This window comes from Danio rerio, chromosome 14 (assembly GCF_052040795.2).
Source record: "Danio rerio strain M-AB ecotype USA chromosome 14, GRCz13ab, whole genome shotgun sequence".
Taxonomy (NCBI): Eukaryota; Metazoa; Chordata; class Actinopteri; order Cypriniformes; family Danionidae; genus Danio; species Danio rerio.
In genome coordinates, this window is record NC_141034.1 from 8,079,976 (window position 1) to 8,102,855 (window position 22,880).

The following is a 22,880-nucleotide window of genomic DNA, read 5'->3' on the forward strand; positions in this document are numbered from 1 at the left end:
AAAGGGACTAAGTTGAAGGAAAATTAAATGATATAATATGTGACCTTGGACCACAGTACCAGTTTTAAGGGTCAATTTTTGGAAATGATGCAGTATTTGAAAGTTGAAAAATAAGCTTTCAATTATTGTGTGGTTTATTATGCGATACAGTATTTGGCTGAGATACAACTTGAGATACTGTACTTGAAAATCTATATTATGAGGGTTCAAAAAATAAAATAGTGAGCAAGGTTATAAAAGTTTTGGATTTTTCATTAGTTTTAGCTTCTATTTCGTTTTGACTTTGTTTTCAAATTCAGTTAGTTTTAATTAGTTTTAGAGGGAGATTTACTAGTTTTAATTACTTTCTATATTTGAAAATGATTTAGTTTTAATTTAATTTATATTAGTTTTAGTGTTAGCCTTAGTTTTTCTAAATAAGGATATTTGTTAGGTGCAAGATTCAAAATCAACAGAATAAATATTGTGAAATGAAACTCCGTTCATTTTTTAAAACCTGAATTTAGAGGACATATTAACACTATCATCTACCACTACCATCTACCCATCCTCAAATTCAAATACAACAGCCCAGAAGATAGCAGCCTAAAGTGCAATATGTGTGCACGGCTCCTTCTGAGGTAGTGATCTTTAATGAGGATGTTAGGACTCAACATTATATAGTCAGCAATAGTAATTACAGTCAGTTAACCATGATCTGAAAAAATGTAAAGTTTTGCCACCCAACTGAAGCATGATTTACTTATTAAAATTCCATTACAATTTTCTGCTATGAAATAAACTTATGTTTCACCAGATCCTCTCATTTAAGCCCTTGGTTTACCCACGCTGCAGTTGTTCAAGTTTAGTTCAGTCACAGCAGGCTGTCATGTACTGTTTGTGGTTGGTTCACTGAATCACGCGGTTAACCGCTTCTCAAATTTGATCTCAGTGTAACGTTACTGTTCTAATGACTGAATAAGAGTATACATTGGATTATTTAGAGTCAGAGGGGGTATTAGTTTATTAATTTCAAAAGATTCAGTTCGATTTGGTGAACTAGCTTAACCGGTTCACTTTGAAGATCCGGTTAAAAATTTTTTGTTCGCAATACAGAAATAAAACCTATTATTGGGTTAATAAAGTAATAAAGTAATAGTTTTAAGTGTCTGTATTTAATGCTGTCACCGTGCTGCTGTCATATCCACTCGTTGTTTTTGTCGCGGGAGCAACAGCGAGGATGACTGGAGGAGAACCGGCTCAATCTGGCCAATGGCAGCAGGGCTAAAAGACTCTGAGGTGCCGCACAGCTCAAACACCTGCAGCACAAACTTTATTTACTTCTAAAATGCTTACAGTAAGATTATGTATTAAATACATTTACAAAGACGAAAACTGAGGTTTTTGCTATACTTTTAATTAGCATTATATGTACACAATAGGGTTTCAGTTAAAAAAAAAAAGGTTTTTAATTTCATTTCAATTTACGACAATTATTTAAATTTTAGTTACGTTTTTTTCGTTCGTTATCGTTAGCTATAAGAGCCTTTATACTGAGAAAATCACATTTAAAGTTGTTCATATGATGTTCTCAGCAATGCACAATACTAATGAAAAACTGAGTTTGATATATTTACAGTTGGAGATTCATGAAATGTCTTAATGGAACATGATCTTTCCTACTTTTCTAATGATGTTTGGCTATTCCTTCAAAAATACTGATGCAATATAAGACTGGTTTTGTAATCCAGGGTCACCTATTTCAAAATATCAATATTTTTGACACTACTATATTAAAGCATCTGTAAAAGCCTCCAAATAGATAAACAGATTAAAATTTGACTTTCGCTTTTGTCTAAAGTCACTAATTTGACTAAATTTGACTGCCACAGCTATATCACCCTGCAGCCCAAGACTCACTGAAGCTAAGCAGGGCTGAGCCTGGCTAGTACCTGGATGGGACACCACATGAGAAAACTGGGATGCTGTTGGAAATGGTGTTAGTGAGGCCAGCAGGGGGAGTCCTTATACCCCAGTATAGTGAAGGGGACACTATGCTTTCAGTGAGCGCGGTCTTTCGGATGAGATGTTAAACTGCGGTCCTGACTCTCTTTGGTTAAAAATCTCATGGCACTTCTCGTAAAACAGTAGGGGTGTAACCCTGGTGTTCTGGCCAAATTCCCTCCATCAGCTCTTACCCATCATGGCCCCCCAATCATTCCCATCCACCAAAGTAGTTTTATCACTGTATCTCCACGTACCCTATATAGCAGGTTAAGTGGTGAGTGTTCTTTGGCTGCCGTCGCATCATCCATGTATTTGCTGCACACTGGAGGTGGTGTGGAGAGACTCCCCCTACATAATCCTGTGTTAATGCATATTTTTAAAGTATGGACCCTTTTCACATTTCCAAGTTTCTCAGTAGCAGAAGTGAATATACAACAAACACCTTTTGGTCCCACTTTATATTGTGGCCTTAACTAATATGTACTTACATAGGAACTAATAGTTTGTTACAATGTACTTATTGTGTAAATACATGTATTTACTGTGTACTTATGCTTGATTAAATACATGTTTGTAATTACATCTGTTATTAACTTTTGTAATTGCATTTGTAAATACACTGTTGACCATCCCTTACACCTTAACTTACCCTTCATCCTACCCATGCCACCAAACCTGTCCATAACCCAACCTCTATCCCAACTCAAAAGCACCACAGGTGTTCTCAAATACATTATAAACACAGTAAGTACATTGTATTTATTTTTTTGATGTAAGTACATAGTAGTTAGGGACACTTAATATAAAGTGGGACCCACTTTTTTTGTACAATGCAATTTGCTGAAATAATAAAAGAAAAACTCTGTAATGGTGGTATCAAGACTTTCAGAAAGGGGAAATTATGTGTTTGATTCTAAACACGGCAGACAGAAAAGAAAACAACGTCAAGTTTACTGTCCTGTTCTGTAGACCAGGGGTGTCTAAACTCGGTCCTGGAGGGCTGGTGTCCTGCTGAGTTTAGCTCCAATTGCTTCAACACACCTGCCAGGAAGTTTCTAGTATACCTAGTAAAGCTGCGGTCACACCAGAGTTTGAGTGTGCGAAATTATGAAAAGGGCTCTGTTATTTAATTATCGTACGGCTCTGTGAAAAGGGGCGGGATTAAACAAGATGATTAGACATTTAAAAAGCCAGCAATTGCTCCATATTTTTAATTTCTGTCCAGAGAGGTCATGTTTTGATCCTTCGATTGGTCTCATGCAGTCTAGTGATGCGATTTCGCAGGTCAGAGTTCACCAAGCTTGAACTCTGCACCGCAGCAACCTGCGAAACTTGACGCATGACCCTGCGTTTCCGGTCTGACGCATTCACGTGCGTATGAATGGAAGTCTGTGGGAGGAAAAGCCCAGTGTGACTGCTGTTTCAGAGCTTGATTAGCTGGATCAGGTGTGTTTAATTAGGGTTGGAGCTAAACTCTCCAGGACACTGGCCCTCCAGGACCGGGTTTGGACATCCCTGCCATAGATGCTGCATTAGAAACTCCTCGCATAAGTGGATTACTTATTTTATTTTTTTGTAATTTGATGACATAATACATACATAAATACATATAAATGTTCATATGTTTTTTTTTTAAATTAATAAAAAAAAACTTTCAAGGATTTAAGATGCTGATGATTGTTAAACTCACCATAACAGTCTTGTGAAAAGGTTTCATTGCATGAAAAATTAGTGATGGGAAAAAATATATATATATATTTTATAATTCACACAAAAAAACAGTTTATTTTGGACTTGCTCGAGGTGTAAAAAAAGAGTAAACTTAAATCATGGGAGATGAAAACGCAAATTTGTCGATGTAGCTAATCATTAAGCTTGCCTTGTTTACTGTTGGTTGCTAGGTTACCAATACTACAGTCAGCTGCTCTAACAACTCGACAGAAACACACCTAAATCTCACCTAATTGTTTTTTTTTTGCGACATTTGAAAAGATTTGCTTCATGTTAGGATGGAAACCCATATGTTTGAGCTTCCAAACAGCTTTATGTTTGCTGATCAATGTTTATAAAGGCCTAAATTAAATATGATGACCACATCAAGTCATCATGTCTCTTTAGAAGTCTAGCATTAAACCGCATGATCCATTGGATTTATTTTATGACCTATTTATGCACATTTCGAAGCATCAGACTTTTGCTTGGTCAGACTTTCAGTAGAAGAATACAAATGGCTCAGATGTGATTTCAAATGACGTTATTTATGAGTGATGCTTTAAAACAATGGTCTCAAACTCAATTCCAAGAGGTCTGCAGCTCTGCACAGTTTAGATCCAAACACCTCCAACTCACACCTGATCAATAGTCTCAGTAGTCTTGAACACCTTGATTATTTGAATCAGCTGTGTTTGACTAGGTTTGGAGCAAGAGCTGCGGCCCTACAGGAATCCAGTTTGAGACCTCAGATTTAAAATAATGGTCTATTAGTGAATGAGTTTACTAACATGAGTACAATCTTGTACAGCATTTATTAATCATAGTACAGCACTTACTAATGCATTATTAAAATCCAAAGTTGTGCCTATTAACATTAGTCAACTTTTGTTTTCATTAACTAATGTTAACAAAGAGGAATAGTGAAATAAATGTATTGGTAATTGTTTGTTAATGTTAACATTAAGTAACGCACCATCGGCCAATCGCACTCTGGCCCCACATTAGAAAACAAGTGAAGTTTCATAAACTAATTTCGAGAGGAGCACGTGATATGATTGTGCACCGCTGGCCAATCATGCGTAATCAGTAATAATCCAATCAGAATGATCCTAGCTTAATATAAATGGATTACTTTCTCCTTATTGCTCTATCTACGTTTTGAAAGAATCCCCCCTTCCACCCCATCTCCTCCTTTTTCTCCCCTTCTAAAGGGGGAGCGATCGAGACCTACCTGATCTCGGTTCTCCTGATATGCTTCTAGACCGAGCGGGAGCCCTGGGCTCAAATATCTCAGAGCTCAGGGTTCTCTCCCGGGACAGCATGCCAAACCTGCTATAAGTGCCAAGCATATCTAAGTGGGAACTCTTGAAACATTTTTTTGCGATGCGTTTCATAACTGAGAAAGCAGTATACATACGATGTGACCATATGCTTTAAAAACATGTTTTGGCAAGCCAGACTAATTTACAATCTTGAATAAAGTGTTGCCTTTTAATCATATTAAACCATTCAAGCTGCATTAGATGAATGAGAACCTAATTAGCCTGTTTCAAGAAAAAACTCCCTTAATATTGGCATATTATTTCTGAAAACAAGACAATATATTTTGCTTGCCTAGAAAATGTTTCTTGATATAAGAATTATCAGATATTTGGACTAGAAACAAGACAAAAAAAATCTAAGTAAGAAAAGCATTTTTTGAAGTGTAGTAGATATTTTAATGAAGTTAATGAATGAAACTATTTAAAAACAGAAATCATTTCCACGTCTTATTAAAAGCATATTTAATTTTTATAATTCAGCTAATGCTGAACATTAATGTTTTACTTTTAGATAAACATTTTTTGTCAGTTTTTCAACTCTGTTATGGATGAATATAGTAATGTGTAAACATAACAATAAATCAAAGCAAGATTTTTATTTATAGTTACTAAATTGTAGCTGAATTGACCCTGAAAATGCTTATATTTATACTTTTTTTGGCCCACCTGTAATGTCACTTGGCCCACCCTAAAGTTCTGAGCTGGAGCCGGGCCTGCGCACCATTATTTAAAAGTGTTTCCAATTTATGTTGCAGAGATGAAAAAGTCTCACAGATTTGAAACAACATGAGATTAAGTAAATAATGACAGAATTCTGCTTTTAGTGTGAACTAACCCTTTATTAGCACCACCGTCTGTGAGAAGGTGTGCGCATGTGTGAACTCGTGCCAGCCACAAGCACAGGTGTGTTTGGGAAAAGGTGCGTGCGCAACTCTGGACTTTGGCAGCCTCGACTCATTTGCCAGCGACAGATGCTGACAGGTCTGGGAAAAACAAGCCTGGCACAAAGCATTCTTCCTTGATTTTGCTTTTACCCAAATGAGTTTGTTGTTTTATAAACACACACGCTGCACAAGTTATGTGAGGTTTAATACACACAAGTGAACCGGGCTTTATCAGCGCATACACTAATTGCATGGAGAAAAATGTGCCATAATGGACTCGGACGCATCCCAGCCAAGGACATACCCAGGGACAGTCTAATTACACGGGCATTTTTTTAGGGAATCAAAGAGGAGTCGTAAGAAGCAGGTTCAATAAACCACACGGTACTAGTTAACAAATAAGGTAATCTTCCCCCACGGGCGTGTTTTCTTCACATATGAGGCGACGTTTAGGGTCTTTTCAGGGTCGTGTGTGTGTTTTGTTGATAACCAGGATTTGGAAAGGCAAACACGGTGACGGCAGATGGTGTTGGACTCTCTCGCCTCGACTGGAAGATTCAAGCCAAGCGACAGAATCAGAAAGAGCGCGCGCGAGCATGTGTGTGTGTGCTGTGCTCAAACACGGCTTTTATGATGATGTTGTAGCCAATTTTCATTAAAGGAGCTGAGCGCTGTGATTTAGTGACGAGGGCCGTCTCAGCATCACGTCCCTGCGGTGAACTCCTTCCTCCCGGGGCTCTCGGATTGTCTTCCTTTTCTCCTCACTGTCAATCAGACGGGGGCCATCCGACCCGCTTCTTTTAATACCACCGCCATGCTTTGATGTGACGTGTCACCAATAGTGAATAGATACGCCGCTCTGACCCACATTTGACAAAACCCTCAATGCAGCAAATAACAGTGTGCACTGAAAGTCTAGATACGGCAAACAGCAATGCATTTACTGTCAGAAAGGCCTTCGAATACATCATTAAAGGGATGGTTCACTGAAAGAATGACAATTTACTCACTATTTACTCACCCTCAAGTGCTTTCAGACTGTTATGAGTTTCCTTTTTCTGTTGAACACAAAAGAAGATGTTTAGAAAAATGTTAGAAACTGGTTAAGATTTCCTTAATAGTAAGAAAACAATACTATGGTTACAGGTTTTCAACATTTTTAAACATAATATATTTAGTCTTCAAGCAAAAAAATCTAAAATAAAACCTCAAATAGCTTTGTGACAAACCAATGGGCACCTGCATGTTATAATGAAATCAGATTGACATTTTGCACAACATCAAAACACAACATCAAAACACATAAATAATGCAAGTTTATTTATATAGCACACTTCATACACAGTGGCAATTCAAAGTGCTTTACAGAAACAGGAATAAAAAATAACATGTATAAATAAAATAAAAACAAATAATATGAAAACAGATCAAAACAGAGTAGAGACAGTCTTTCCATATACCAAAACACCGGTAAGTAACTTAAAGTAAATTAGTAAATCTAAGGAATCATCTTTGAATCATTTTTTTTTCAGTGTAGGAGGAAAGAGAGGGTTATAAGGATTGTTAATGGGTAACAAGGAAATAGAGGGAAGTATGGTGGGTTCGAGAGAACAAAAAGAACAGTGTAATATTTTATAATTTTTAGGATGTAGGTAATTTGTTAAGGAGGCAAAGTGAGGTGTGGTCCCGCTGCCGAACCTTTGTTAACAAGTGAACTCTATGAAAAACAAATGCTATGAAGGGTTACAGGTCTCCAACATTTTTCAAAATAACTTCTTTTGTGATTAAATAAAAAAAGAAACTTAAATAGGTTTGTGACCTGGACACATTGATGTCAAAATAACATCAATTTGACATCAAGCATGATGTTAAAAACAAAAAAATGTCAGTTGATTTGACGTCAAAACCTTACGTTCTTTTAACATCCACACATAGATGCCTGTTCGACCACACTGTAAAAAAAATCCGTTGGTTTACGTTTTTTTTTTTTTTTTCTGGCAGCTGGGGTGCCGAAAACTCCCATAAAATAATGGCCGTTAAATTTACAGACATTTACCGTAAAATAACAGACGTTAAATTACAGAAATGTTTCAATTCAATTTCCGGTAAATTTCTGTAATTTAACTACCCTCATCTTACGTTTTTTTTTTTTTCCAGGAACCCAGCTTTTTTTTTTTTTACAGTGTACCAGAATAACGACAGAAAAGAAACCCAGCAGACACACAATATCAGAAGATTTTAATATTAAGTTAGATTTAGGTCGCCAGTATCTTAAGACAATGTTATTTTGTCGTCCAATAACGACGTGAAATGACGTTGATATTTTGTTGATTTTAGGTTGTGTTGGAAAGTGTCCAAAATCCAACCTCCAGCCAACATTTTAAACTAATGCCATATTGATGTCAACTACTGACATTTATTCATCAGGTATGGCAACCAAAATCCAACGTCTGATAGACGTCATAGTGGTAACGTCCACACAACGTCAAGCTGTAACAAACATCCTTAGATGTTGATATTTTATTGTTTTTAGGTTGCGTTGGAAATAAACCAAAATGCAACATCTGTCGAAGTTGGACATAGACGTTGGGTTCTGATGTCAACCAGATTTTCATTTCCAATCAAAATTCAACATCACATGGCCTGCTGGGAATGTTCTGAAAGCTTTAATTGGATTTTATATCTCTACGATGTAAACTCCCTTTAAGTCAAAATTACAACTAATCGACATCTGACATTTGGATCAAAAATACGTCAAATATTTGTTTGACACTTTGTTTTTTTATCTCGTTTTGACATCCAGGTACCCGCAAGTAGGGTTGTAACAATATACCGGTATGACGGTCTACCACGATTTGAACGTGCACGATTATCATACCATAAACAATTGCATATCAACGGTTTTAACCCTTAAAGACCGAGACAGCCGCCCGCGGCTAAAAATAAGTATTGCTCTTAAATGTTTAATAACTTTTGATCCGCTGATCCGATTCATACAATTCAAAGATTGGCATAAAGAAGAGAATCTCAGCTTTCCAGTGCTGTATCACATATCACGCGAACTTTCAGAGGCTCCGGAATCAGTGCGGTTACGTCATCAAAATTTGACAACGCTGATTTGACAAAGAAACGCTCGTCACTGTGTCTCCGGACAAACCAGACATGATACATTGATGCATTGTCCCTCCTCCATGCCCAGATTGGTTCAAACTCGCTATATCACAACCAATAAGCATAGGTTTCGCTTTTGTTTGTGGACCAACAATTAGCTTTTTGAACAACACGGAATGAGAGATAGGCATACATTTATGAGCGGCTAAATAAAACGCAAAAAAAAGAGTTTTGCATGAAATAATTCTCATACTAAGTACTTTTGCATGCACAGCAGCACAGAAACATGACAAAACAGTGACACAGCAAAGACAAACTGCTGCTCTTGCTGTTTTCAAAAGACGCAAATGAAGGTGCAGCTGTTTGTCTGCCTTGCAGACAACCATATCCAAATCCATATCCACAGACAACCATATCCATGCTGGCACATAAAACCTAAGGATGTTCCATATTGAATCTAGTTTCATTATGTAACTATTTATAGTATAGTAAATATTTATATCTATTTTTTACTGAGGATTTGCACCATGTTTATTTGGACTTTATTTGGACTTTGACACATTATTTATTATTTTCTTATTTTTTTATTTGTTCATTGTAAGTGGTGTTTTTTATAGTAACTGAAAATATATTATTTGGAAAAAGTCAAATTTGCTTCACTGTTCTATTATTTTGTAACATTTGTAACATACCGTATACCGCGAAACCGTCAAACCGTGGTATTGTTTTAGACGATTATCATACCGTAAAAAATTCATACCGTTACAACCCTACCCGCAAGGAAGGGACGAGTAGGTAAACGATGACAGAATTTTCAGTTTTGGATGAACTATCCATTTTGATGGCTCTTTTATTGCTTCCCGTGTCATCTTTCTACTCACTTAGTGTTTTAAATTGAGACGAGGGGGTTTGTTTATGTACGTTTTTTTGTGGAGTAATTTGTCTAAATTGTCGGTTTGGGCCCTGAGATGCGGCATGCTGTAATTTAGCTGATGGATTCTTTGGTTTCGTCTGGATCGACAGAACAGACGTTTTCTTGATATGTATCTTGATGTAGTGGCGCTCGGTTTACCGCTGAGGTCCAGACCGCTGTATGCGCATTGATTAGTTAATCACGTTAGACCCGCACATATCGACAGCTGGAGCCGGTTTGCTGTAAATACGGGCACACAAGGATACTTACACTTACATTACGCGTCTCCTTCCATTTCACTCACCTCTTTATTCATTTCAGTCGCCTGTACAGCTGAGCTTCACTGCAGAAACTGCGTCTGTCCTTCCCGCTCAGTCTGTTTGTGTGTGTGTGACTTAAAGCCTCAAGGTGTGTGCGTGTGTGTGTGTGTCACTGTCACTTGCTAAATGTGATTTTAGTGCGCGCACACACACATATCTCGTAATACCCGGCCAGCATGTGTTTGATTGCCATCAGCCTCCATACTGAGACGGTTTCCTATTGTGTGAGGCGTCTGCTGTCTGTCATTCTGTTTACTTTCTTTCTTTCGGTTTGTTTCTTTCACTCCATCGCTCACTTTTCAACTCCTCTCTACACTTTTCCCTCCCTCAGTTGCTCCATATTCTGTTAAAGGGAAGAGAAGACATTCTCCCTAAAGATGTTGGGATATTTTATGCAGCGCTTTTGTGATATTAAATTGAACTAAATTTCGTGACATGACATATGATTTAATTAAATCAATCATGCTGAATTTAATGCCATAATAAAACAATTTATTGACGTGATCGTTTGTTTTAAAGGAGTAGTTCCCCTCAAAATTAAAACATACTTTAATATTTTATTTAAATGTAATATAATCTCACTCTCAAGTGGTTCAAAACCTTTATGACTTTTATTTGTCTGTTGAACATAAAGGAAGATATTTTGAAGAATGTTGAAAATCTGTAACCATTGACTTCCATAGAACAGGTTACAGGTTTTCAACATCTTTCTAAATAACTTCTTTTGTGTTTAATAGAAGATGGAACTCAGACGACTGAAGAGTAAATGATGAATTATAATTTTTATTTATATTTTGAGGTGAACAGTCACTTTAATCGAATTATTTGCATTATTTAATCACATGTTTATAATCCCCATATGAAGCTCATTTTAATACATTATTGCATACCTGTCAACCCTTCCGTTTTTCACAGGATTCTTTACAATTCCGTCCCACTATCATCCCGTAGAGGTCTTTTCCCATGTTTGTCCTATATTTTCAATCTTTCTACGAAGGGTGGCAATAAACATTAAAGAGCCGATCCTCTTATTTGGGAAACAGCGTCTGTTTTGAGGATTGCATTAAGGGGGCAAGATTGCCTGTAATGGAAAATATAAAATAAATATAAAAACGGTGGGAGTCCCTTCCTTTACTTTACAAGTCTGGTTCGAGACCCACCCCCTGAGAATCATCAGTCTATTTCAATCGATGATTGGATCCTGTACTAGAGGGCGGGGCTTCATTCACCATATTCGCTTGTTAAGCGTGACATCATGCGAAGCCGGTTCCGGGTCCAACCGCTCTATTCAACTGTAAATGGTAATAATAAACGTTAACAAAGCAATTTAATACTTTCGAAAATCACGATCGCAATATATGTCCATGCCTAATAGCCAGAAAGTTTCTCATTTTTTGATAAATTGTTAATATTTTGGTATTTGTTATGCAGCAAGCTCAGAGATTGTTGTGTACACTATGACTTTATATAAAATTAGCTTTATTGTGTGACATGAATAAAAAGAGATCCTAAACAAACTATTTCTCAACTCAAATGAATAGCGGCTTGGACCCGGAAACAGTATTACACACGTCACCAACACGTCACCACTTAACAAGCGGATAGACTGTTACACTTTTCCCCATACAAAACTATACAAGTAACACGTCTTGTGGATTTTATAGTCTTTGTTCCGATACTTTAAAGAAAAACAAACTTAATACGGTGGATCAAACAAATCCCTTCAAAATTCAAACAAACACAACCGTATTGAACTGTTTGTCGAATATGCGTGAGATCAAAGTGTGTTTACTTGTTCATTTACCTCGTGCGGCAGCAGTAGATGGTCTTTCACGCATGGATCATCGCTGTGGACTGAGGTGCCATTTTGTGGTAGCCATGACCAGCGCTGGGTCCGCAGGCCACAGCCGCAGGTTCTCAATCACCACACGCTTTAAAATGAGCCCTAGCGCAATTACAGCCCCAGCCGCTGCGACGGAAAGCAGACACAAAGGGGGATGGGGTGAAATACAAGAAAGGGAAACACATGTCTCGCAGTTCTACAGGAGTGCAAGACTTTTTTTTTTCTGTCGCTTCTTAATGAAAAACAGCAAACGTAGCCATGAAATTACACAGCCTTGCCACAGTTTCCCCTCAGGTCATGCCGAGACCCCGGCTGATGGCGAGTTGATGACGTCTGTCAGAACTGAGCTGAGAATGGACACAAAACACAACAGTGTCTGTTGTCAAAGATGAAGGGCTTGATCTATGGAGTTTGTTGATGAATTAAGATTTTCTGCTGGTTTAAGTTATCTGTCCGCCTGCAATATCGAGCCCGGGAAATTCCTGTCAGAGGAAGAGGTCTCTTTTAAATTATTTTACATGTTATTAATTCTGCCCTTGAGTGGCAAGTTAAGGGACTTTGATCTCCGTTTATGCACGGCCACTGTCAGAATGTTTTGTATGCGTATAGACTGCAAATATTAGAACTGTGGCGGATTATATTGAAACAGATGAAAACCCTGAAATGGCGATATATCATAACCCACAGAGACTCAGAATTAAACAAAATTAGAATGCAACTCATTCCAAAGTGCTGCATGCTCTCGGCTGTGTGTTTGCTTTGAGTGTTGCTTAATAAAGAAACTTGACGTTCTTTTTTTTTTTTTTTTTTTGGAAACAGCTTAATTCTGGGAGAGTTGTAAAATAAGCCTGTTAAGTTTTACCATTTTTGAATCCATTCAGATAATCTCTGGGTCTGGCATGAGCACTTTTAGCTTAGCTTAGCATAAATCATTGAATTTTACAATTTGTTACTGGGAATTTGTACATAGTCATGATATTAAAATCCCTGATTTCAAATTTAATATGCAGCGTCATTATATTCGGGGTGGTAAACTGAAAAATGTAACATCAAAAAGGCATCCAGCAACTTTGACTGACAAATAATGTGATTTTAAGGATGGAAACCAGTTTGAAAGCAGTCATTAATGTGGCTATTTTTGCGCAGCAATGACACTCCTCACCTTAAAGTCTGTGTGAGATCATAATTTACAGTGTTTATTTTGCTATCATACATTGTTATTCAATGTTCGATAGCAAGTTCTGCATGTTCTCGGCTCTACTAAGTGTTTGCTTATTAAAGGAACACTCCACTTTATTCTTTTTTTTGGAAACAGGCTTATTTTACAACTCTCCTAGGGTTAAACTGTTAAGTTTTATCATTTTTGAATTCGTTCAAATGATCTCTGGGTCTGGCATGAGCACTTTTAGCTTAGCTTAGCATAAATCATTGAATTTTACAATTAGTTACTGGGAATTTGTACATAGTCATGATATTAAAATTCTTGATTTCAAATTTAAAATGCAGCGTCATGATATTCAGCGTGGTAAACTAAAAAATGTAACATCAAAAAGGCATCCAGCAGAGCAACTTTGACTGACAAATAATGTGATTTTAAGGATGGAAACAGTTGTTAATGTGCCTATTTTTGCACTGTAATGACACTCCTCACCTTAAAGTCTGTGTGAGATCAAAATTTACAGTGTTTATTTTGCTATCATACATTGTTATTCAATGTTCGATAGCAAGTTCTGCATGTTCTCGGCTCTACTAAGTGTTTGCTTATTAAAGGAACACTCCACTTTCTTCTTTTTTTTGGGAAACAGGCTTATTTTACAACTCTCCTAGAGTTAAACTGTTGAGTTTTACATTTTTGAATCTATTCAGATGATCTCTGGGTCTGGCATGAGCACTTTTAGCTTAGCATAGCATAAATCATTGAATCGGATTAGATCATTAGCATAGTGATTACTTTCATTTAATTAGTTGCATTTAAATGATCAACACCCCTCAGGACGTCGAATTGGAATTTAGCACTAGTACTACAATAACTCTATAACTGCTGGAATGGCACATAAGACTGTAATGAATACATTTTTTTTGGCATGTCATATTTATATTTGAAGCGTCTAGTGAGATTTTAAAATTAAGCTTTGAAAGTCTATCATCATATTTAATGATTTCCCTACTGTAAATTACCCTAAAAATATAGTCTTTTTCTGTGATATAGTCTACACTCACCGGTCACTCTATTACAGGGGTGGCCAACCCTGTTCCTGGAGAGCCACATTCCTGCAGATTTCAGTTGCAGCCCATATCAAACACACCTGCCTGTAATTACCACGTGGTTTTCAGGTCCTAATTAATTGGTTCAAGTGTGCTTGATATGGGTAGCAACTGAAATCTGCAGAAAGGTGGCTCTCCAGGAACTGTCAGGGTGAGGGGAAAAAGGAGTGAGGACTCAATTGCAAGAAATAATGGGTTTTATTAATATTAAAGTACAAATAAAACAAAAAGGCAAAACAAACTACCTCGAGGGGTAAAACACAAATAAAACAAATAAACCAACTTGACTGGGCAGGCAAGACAAGGCAGGGCTGGACACAGCAGGACAGGGAAAAATCGACGACGAACTGGCACAGGACAGAAGACATGAGGGGATTATAAAGCAGAAGTAAATTGACACAAACAGGTGAACATGAGAAACTAATAATGAGTTAACAAGGAGGGTGGGACTAGACAATAGACGGGAGAGCGCATGACAGAGAGACAACACAAGCCATGCGCTCACATAAAACAAGACTAGAACACGCAGCCAATGAGAGAACTCATTAACCACGCGTTCATGACAACACAAGCACGCGGTGCATGTAAACATACACCACGTGCTAAACACAACACCAACAGAAGACTGAACGCAAGACACGAGCATACGATGAAAGAAAGCACTCACCGTGCACTCACACACGCAGCGTGCATGTCTCATCCCAGCGCCGACCAAAACTGAAACCAACTGGACAGAGACGCTGGGAATGAAACACCAAGCTGCAGACAGACGAAAACACAAACACGAGTACAAGGGTGCGCGCGTCCGAGGCACGCAGAGCCCGCGCGGCCGCACACTCTGCGTACACCCACACAGAGACACACAATGACAGAAACAGGACAAGACAGAACTAGTGTCCGGGCTCTGCCACCAAAACAAGAATTTACAAGACCAGAGTGTCAGAACCCTGACAGGAACATTGTTGGCCACCTCTGCTCTATTAGGTACACTTTACTAGTACCGTGTTGGACCCCCTTTTTTTTCTTCAGAATTGTCCTAAACCTCCGTAGCATAGATTCAACAAGGTACTGGAAATATTCCTGAGATTTTGCTCCATATTGAAATGATAGCTTCACGCAATTGCTGAGGATTTGTCAGCTACACATCCATGATGCAAATCTCCTGTTTCAACACATCCCAAAGGTGCTCTAGTAGATTGAGATCTGGTGACTGTGGAGGCCATTTGAGTACAGCGAACTCATTGTCATGTCAAAGTGATGATGCATGCTTTAAGACAATGGTGCGTTATCCTGCTGGAAGTAGCCATCAGAAGATAGTTACACTGAGGTCATATAGGGATGGACATGGTGAGCAACAATACTCAGGTAGGCTGTGGCGTTGACACGATGCTCTATTGGCAGTAATGGGCCCAAAGTGTGCCAAGAAAATATCCCCCACACCATTACACCACCACCACCAGCCTGAACCATTGATACAAGGCAGGATGGACCCATGCTTTTATGTTGTTGACGCCAAATTCTGACCCTACCATCTGAATGTTGCAGAAGGAATCGAGACTCATCAGACCAGGTGACGTTTTTCCCAATCTTTTATCGTCCAATTTTGGTAAGCCTGTGTGAATTGTAGCCTCAGTTTCCTTTTCTTCACTGAAAGGAGTGGCACCGGGTGTGGTCTTCTGCTTTTGTAGCCCATCTGCCTCAAGGTATGACGTGTTGTGCATTCAGAGATGCTTTTCTGCAAATCTTGGTTGTAACGAGTGGTTATTTGAGTCACTGTTGCCTTTCTATCAGCTCGAGCCAGTCTGGCCATTCTCCTCTGACCTCTGGCATCAACAAGGCATTTACGCCCACAGAGCCGCCGTTCACAGAATGCTCTCTCTTTTCCGGACCATTCTCTGTAAACTCTAGAGATGGTTGTGCGTGAAAATCCCAGTAGATCAGGAGTTTTTGAAATACTCAGACCAGCCCGTCTGGCATCAACAATGCCACGTTCAAAGGCACTTAAATCATCTGCAGCAAATCGTCTTGACCATGTTTACATGTCTTAATGCACTGAGTTACTGCCATGTGATTGGCTGATTAGAAATTTGCATTAACAAGCACTTGGACAGGTGTACCTATTAAAGTGGCCAGTGAGTGTGTAGTTGTTACTAAACCATCTGTAAAGTTGTGTACCTCACTTTGTCTAGCCAAGTTTTTTCACAGTGATGAATATGTTGTTTCGAAAGACATTTCTGAAGTAAAGCTGTTTTTGTTAGCAGAAAGTTGCTAGGCACATATGTTTCAAGGCAAATGTTTCTCAACTAATTTTATTAATTTCTAATTTTAATAATCTAGCAATGTTAGAGAGACACATCATCCATAATTTAACACTATTGTGTTGGTGGATAAATGTGTTCGGATGTTTTTCTGTGGACTCTTACCTTTCAAAATAAATCGTGATGTACAGCAATGCGTGTGTGTGTTGTTATTACATGATATGTACGCCATATCTAAGAAGCGTTTTCTGCACAAACTTGCACAAATTTAGCCAATACATTCTTTATAAGCTTTCCATTGAAAAACAACTAGCTGCAATGGGTGCTTAGGGGATGTAGCTTTAAACTGAGGTAGAGTTTTTCAAGATTACTGGTCCCACTTTATATTAAGTGTCCTTAACTACTATGTACTTGCATCAAAAAATAAATACAATGTACTTACTGTGTTTATAATGCATTTGAGAACACTTGAGGTGCTCTTGAGTTGGGATAGAGGTTGGGTTATGGACAGGTTTGGTGGTGTGGGTAGGTTTAAGGGTGGGTTAAGATGTAGGGATTGGTCAACAGTGTATTTACAAATGTAATTACAAAAGTTAATTACAGATGTAAATACAAACAGGTATTTAATCAAGCATAAGTACACAGTAAATACATGTATTTACACAATAAGTACATTATAACAAACTATTAGTTCCTGTGTAAGTACATATTAAGGCCACTTAATATAAAGTGGGACAGATTACTCTTGTCCTCTTTGGTGTAATCTATTCATAAACATTGACATGTGGAAAAAACAGCGCCTCAGTGCGTCCTTGTTGGGGCGCTGTGGAAGGGGTTAAGAAAATCCTGGCTACTATATGGTTAGATTTTTAAAGAGATTGAACTGCAAAACTTAAAAATGGTCAAAATGGCTGCCTTGGTTCAAGAGTTAAAGGACTGGAAGTTGAATTTACTAAATAGCAAAAATATTTTGACAATGTGTTTTTGTGTTGCCAGACTTTGAGACTGACGTCAGAAAGCCTTTCATTGGCTAAGGACTGCCCAAGAGATTTTAAATCATCCAATCGCAGTTGTTTTGCTTTAGTGTTATATTTATGAGTGTGAAAATGTAAAGTTTTTTTTTTTTTTGTAATATTTTGTTTTATTTACCATTTTTATAAGATTTTTAACAAACACAGTACAATACAAATAATAATACAAAAATAATAATAAATACAATACAAAATAATTGACATTAGCCCCATCCCACCCCCTCAAAAAAAAAAAAAAAAAAAAAAACACAAAGGGAGGAATCGTCTCAGTTATCAAATATACACAAGTATACAGCATAAACAAAATTTTAAAAAGATGACAGTATTCACATTTCTACAAAGTCAGTGTCATGAATATATGAGTTAGAGATGAAAATTTCCAAAGGTAAAATGCTAGATTCCCAAGAGTCTTAAAATAGGTCCCCATGTGGTTTCAGCTTTTTTCTGTGAAGTTTCAAGACGTAGTCGCTCCATTTGAAAGACATAAAGCAGCTCATTCAACCATCTCTTAAAACAGGGAGCCTTTGGAGACTTCCAATTAAGTAAGATCATCTTTTTAGCTGTGATCATGCCAACCATCAGGGCTTGCTGTTGGGTTGAAGGAAAAGTGTCCATTATGTTTGAATATCCAAAAATAGCCAAATTGTAGTCAGGTTGGATAGTGGTTCCATAAGCACTGGAAAACAACTCAAAGATGCTGGACCAAAAACTCATAAAGAACAGGACAAAACCAAAATAAATGTGCCAAAGTCCCCTCTGCTCTACCACATCTGTCACATTTAGGAGATACAGAGGGAAAGATTTTACTTAATCTAGTTTTAGAGAAATGAAGGCGATGTAAAACTTTAAATTGTGAAAATGTAAAGTTGATGGAACTACAATAAAAGACTGGCACGCAAGCAATACATCATCCATTCAAGAGCATTGTGTTTACTTGTCAAGAGAGAATTACACTTAATTTTGAAAATCCATTGTTTGGCTTATATTATTAAGCGTTCATTGTCACGGATGTGGTTTTCTTCTTCTGTGAGGTGATTTGGCGTCACTGCTTTGTTTCCAGGAAGATCGTTAAAGGGGACAAAATTCACTTTTACTTAGTGTTTGAACACTGACGTGTGTCCAAAGTGTGTAAACAACCAGCATAATGATGAAAATCCATGCCCCCACAGCTTTTTTATAATCCCCATAAATCATTTCATCCAACTGTGAGGCCGCAAGCCCCACCCATTACTGACGGTCAGTCAGAATCACTTCATTTAGGAAAGAAATGTATTCCTATTAGGCTACTAATGTTATTCAGTCAAGAGCAATGATTGATTTTCTTCTGCTTTATATTAAGAGCATCAGACAGTGGTAGGCACTGTGTTTTATGCTGCCATCATTTTAACACTCAAATCTAATGTAAACTTTTGAATCCTTTCCCAGCTGTTTACGTTGAATGCATTCTTCATCATAAACAACAATGTGCAAGACATTTCACAGCCTCAGTGATTCTAATGAATTGTTCTGGTTTTAGACGGCCAGCAGTGAAGATTACACACATGTAAAAGGGAGAACAGTTTTAGAAGTCAAACTGCTATTGCTGAAAACTCATCGGCACAGAATCTAGACCTTCTTTTAGGACAAAATAACTTTATTTTTGTGCATTTATTTTTTAAAGTCCGCATGAACCAGAAGCTGTGACCAACATCTGATGGATGTCATAGTGGTAACGTCCACAAGATGTGTTGGAATATCTAGCCAATTCCATGCGTGTTCAATAGAAAAGGTCAGGAGAGGTTTTTCTTCAATGTCAAAAATCGTAACAATTTATTGGATACAAATGAATAATTCGATGACAGAGCTCTGGGTTACGTTACCCCAATGCAATACAAGAATTACATTCAAGAGGTTCGCAACTAACATACATTACCTGACTTCAGCATATATACACAACCGATCTTAACAGGTGGAGTTTTGGTGTAACGTCACTTGTCAGTCATTGTTCAGTCCTCCATTGGCCGCACCTTCGACATACTTCCTCTTTTTCTATGAATTCTCTGCACAACAACAAAGCATACATCTTTCTGTGGTTTGTGTTCAGTTTTAACACCTCTCTTCAGACAGGAAGTTTCTGCAGAGCTGAATTTTATTTTGGACCCGCACCTATCTACTTCTGCAAAAATGCTAATTAGTATGCACAGCACTCACACACAACATTAGAAGTTCAGTTAATATATGACCCTTACATGACCAATACTAATAATTGTTTGATTAAAAGAAAAAGAGACAAAAATAATAAAAAACTGAACCTATTTTACAACAGATGTAACATGATTAGATGTTAATATTTGGTTGATTTTAGGTTGGACATTGACGTCAGCCTGACATTGGGTTCTGATGTAAACCTGATTTTCATTTTCAAACTAATTTCAAAGGTTGGGGTACAACGTCAATATGAATGAGAATGAATGAATGAATGTTTCTTTATTCTTGTTTATCTAAAGCACTTTGATTTACCATCGTGTATAAAATGTGCTATATAAACACACTTACCTTCCATTCTGTTTGCTACCTCGAATCTCAAAAAACTCTTCATTGTTTTTTAAAAAGCTTAAAATATTCAAGCGCTTTTTAAAACGATGTTTAAACGCATCCCACTGCTGAATTACAACTATATAGAAACAAGGCTGTATGAAAACACACACACATACACACAGAAAATGTGTGATTCCATCTGGGCCTGCTCACGACCGTAGCCAAATATCTGTCTGCGATGCCAACTGCAGTCTGCAAAATCAATTAGCTCGTCACTAAAGCATATTTTTTAAAGTACACGTGGTTAATTGATTTCCAAAAAAAATGACTTTGTTCGCAATCCTCCAGGGTCTGTCTCCTCTGTGGTGCCGGTGTTCCCTGAATCTGTGGGCTGTTTAGAGGCTCTCCAGGAATGCATGATGGAGCCGGAGTGCAAGCGTCAGTTCCGGCACCTGGAGTATTGTGTTGACGAGGAAGCGGTGGCTCCACTGAATCTGGACGCGCGGCAGCTCTGCGTCGATGCCCAGAACACCCTCATGCACTACCAGCCGCTGCAGGACTGCAAGTGTCAGCGAGGGTCTCGCATGGAGCAACAGTGTCTGAGCATTTACTGGACCATCCGCTTTCCACAGGGTAAGAGCGAGCTGCAAGAGAATGTGTTTCAATATAATCTAATACAATACAATATATCGTTTCAAATTTTGTATCGATTTCAATCATATACAGTTGAAGTCAGAATTATATCCCACCCTTTGAATTTTACGTCTTTTTTAAATATTTCCCAAATGATGTTTAACAGAGCAAGGAAATTTTCACAGTATGTCTGATAATATATTTTCTTCTGGAAAAAGTCTTATTTGTTTTATTTCGGCTGAAATAAAAGCAGTTTTTAATTTTTTTAAATCCATTTTAAGGACAATATTATTAGCCCCCTTAACCTAAATGTTTTTCAATAGTCTACAGCAGTGGTCACCAAACTTGTTCCTGGAGGGCCGGTGTCCTGCAGATTTTAGCTTCAACCCTAATCAAACAAACCTGAACAAGCTAATCAAGCTCTTACTAGGTATACTAGAAACACCCAGGCAGGTGTGTTGATGCAAGTTGGAGCTAAACCCTGCAGGGACACCGGCCCTCCAGGACCGAAAAAAACCATAGTTATACAATAAGTTGCCTAAGTACCCTAACCTGCCTAATTAACCTAGTTAAGCCTTTAAATGTCACTTTAAGCTGTTTAGATGTGTCTCAAAAAATATCTAGTCATATATTATTTACTGTCTATTAAAATAATCAGTTATTATAAATGAGTTATTAAAACTATTATGTTTCGAAATGTGTTGAAAAAAATCTCTCCGTTAAACAGAAATTAAGGAAATAAATAAACAAGGGGGCTAAAAAATTAGGGGTGCTTCAATTCCGACTTCAACTGTATATCGTATCGATTTTGCAACGTGTGCATCCACAACAGACACATCGCAGCATATGTAATGTTAATGTTAAGGCAGAATTATAGTTGAGTCACTGTTGAAAACGCAAGTGATTTGTGAAAAGTTGAATCATAAAGTTACCAAAAAATCATCTGCATGTGTGTTTTAGACCTGTGCATTTCAAGCCAATTCTAAGCATTCAGGCAGAAAAATTATAATGTTTTGCCAATGTTTTTCTTTGCCATGATGACAGTACGTAATATTTGATTAGATATTTTCAAAGATACTATTATTCAGCTCAAAGTGCAATTTAAAGACTTAAATGGGGTAGGTTAATTAGGCAAATTGTATAATTCAATTCAATTTCAATTTACCTTTATTTGTATAGCACTTTTGCTATGTAAATTGTGTCAAAGCAGCTTCACATAGAAGATCAAAGTAAATTGAAACAGTGTCAGTTCAGTTTTGTGTTTAAGTTCAGTTCAGTTTAGCTCAGTTCAGTCTGGTTAATAATCACTACTGAGAGTCCAAACACTGAAGAGCAAAATCCATTGATGCGCAGCTCTACAGATCCCGAACCATGCAAGCCAGTGGTGAGGAAAAAACTTCACCAATTGGCGAAAGTGAAGAATTAAAAAACCTCGAGAGAAACCAGGCTCAGTTGCGCACGACCATTTCTTCTATGGCCAAACGTCTTGCGCAGAGCTGCAGTCTAGGCACCGGAGGCAGGAGAATGCTGGACCTCAGCGAAGACTCATCTGTCCCTGGAGCGTCACAGGAATCAGTCTCACTGTATTGAACTTATTCTAAAATGTGGAAGTGCGCCAGTTTTCGTGATTGTTTTAGAACTTTCGATCCAGTCGCCTATGGGAGAAATGACTAGGAATAATAAACGGCAGAAAATGGTCAAACTACTTGCTCTGCAAACAAATATTTGCATTACTATTCAGACTAAGTAGAATAATATAATAAGAAAATATCAGTTTGCAATATCAAGCAGCGTATCGAGCAGTTTTTAACGGCCAAAAATAAATGGAAGTAAATCAGACCGGAAGTCTCGAGCCAAAAAGATTCAAATGGCTGTGCCCACTCGTTGGGTAAGAATAAGGTGAATAACAGTGGTTTGTTCTGTAGACAGTTGAAAAAAATATTGCCTAAGGAAGCTAACAATATTGACCTTAAAATCTTTAAAAAAATTTTAAAAACTGCTTTTAATCCTGCCGAAATAAAACTAATAGGACTTTGTCCTGAAGAAAAAATATTATATGAAATACTGTGAAAATATCATTGCTC

At 37.6% G+C, this 22,880-nt stretch overlaps 1 protein-coding gene across 1 annotated transcript in view; it reads left to right on the forward strand.

Annotated features, from left to right (window-relative positions):
• Nucleotides 1-22,880, forward strand: part of gfra3 (GDNF family receptor alpha 3) — a 69,376-nt gene that overhangs the window by 7,878 nt on the left and 38,618 nt on the right. Inside the window, exon 2 of the mRNA NM_001256636.2 lies at nucleotides 20,512-20,796. Within this exon, the coding sequence (NP_001243565.1) occupies nucleotides 20,512-20,796 (285 nt within the window). The remainder of the gene's footprint in view (nucleotides 1-20,511; nucleotides 20,797-22,880) is intronic.